The sequence below is a fragment of the Penaeus monodon genome, chromosome 28, assembly GCF_015228065.2.
Source record: "Penaeus monodon isolate SGIC_2016 chromosome 28, NSTDA_Pmon_1, whole genome shotgun sequence".
NCBI classification, from domain to species: Eukaryota; Metazoa; Arthropoda; class Malacostraca; order Decapoda; family Penaeidae; genus Penaeus; species Penaeus monodon.
In genome coordinates this window covers 32,067,403-32,068,138 of record NC_051413.1, presented here as the reverse complement: position 1 = coordinate 32,068,138, position 736 = coordinate 32,067,403, and the positions used below count along the sequence as shown (strand labels likewise).

The window sequence follows — 736 nt, the reverse complement described above, 5'->3', positions numbered from 1 at the left end:
GCGCCTACGATGATCGGCGGGGAGCATGGCAGCACAGCGCCCACGCCCGCCCACCCGCCCCACGACCAGTCGTCAGCGCTGCGGAAGAGGAAGCGCCTCAGTCAGGTGGTGCTGGAGCTGACCTCGCAGGCCGAACGTCGCTCCCCCGAAGACAAGCCGCCTCCGCCCCTCCCGCTCGCCCCCGCGGCGCCGGACCGCCCCGGCGCCCCCCCGCCGCACGACTCCGCCGCCAGCGGCCCGCCCCGCGACGCCAAGCCCCCGCAGGACAGGCCCCCCGACCAGCGCCCGAACGCCCTGACCTCGCAGAAGCCGCCAGCCGAGAAGGAGCCCATGTTCAGCCGCCAGCCCGAAGATGCTCCCCCGGGGCCCGGCCACGACCAGGGGGAGGAGGCCGGCCTCAGCCCCGGCCTCAGCCCCGGCCTCAGCCCCGTGCCGGGCCATAGCCCCGTCGCTGGCCACAGCCCCGTGCCCGGACACAGCCCTGTGCCCGGCCACAGCCCCGGCCTCAGCCCCGGCCTCAGCCCCGGCCTCAGCCCAGGGCTCAGCCCCGGCCTCAGCCCCGGCCTCAGCCCCAGGGTCACTGTCCAGGACGAGACCGGCCAAGAGGCCATGAAGGTGGACACACCGCCCTCGCCCAAGGAGGGCCCAGGGGAGGCGGGAGGCACCAGCCCCCTGCCGGAGGCCCAGCAGCAGCAGAGGTCGCCTGGCGTCATCCAGGTGCACAGATCGGGCGAGG

At 76.2% G+C, this 736-nt stretch overlaps 1 protein-coding gene across 1 annotated transcript in view; it reads left to right on the top strand.

Moving 5' to 3' along the window:
• Nucleotides 1-9: 9 nt before the first annotated feature.
• The window catches only part of LOC119591172, a 4,199-nt gene continuing 3,472 nt past the window's right edge, over nucleotides 10-736 (top strand). Inside the window, exon 1 of the mRNA XM_037939880.1 lies at nucleotides 10-717. Within this exon, the coding sequence (XP_037795808.1) occupies nucleotides 10-717 (708 nt within the window). The remainder of the gene's footprint in view (nucleotides 718-736) is intronic.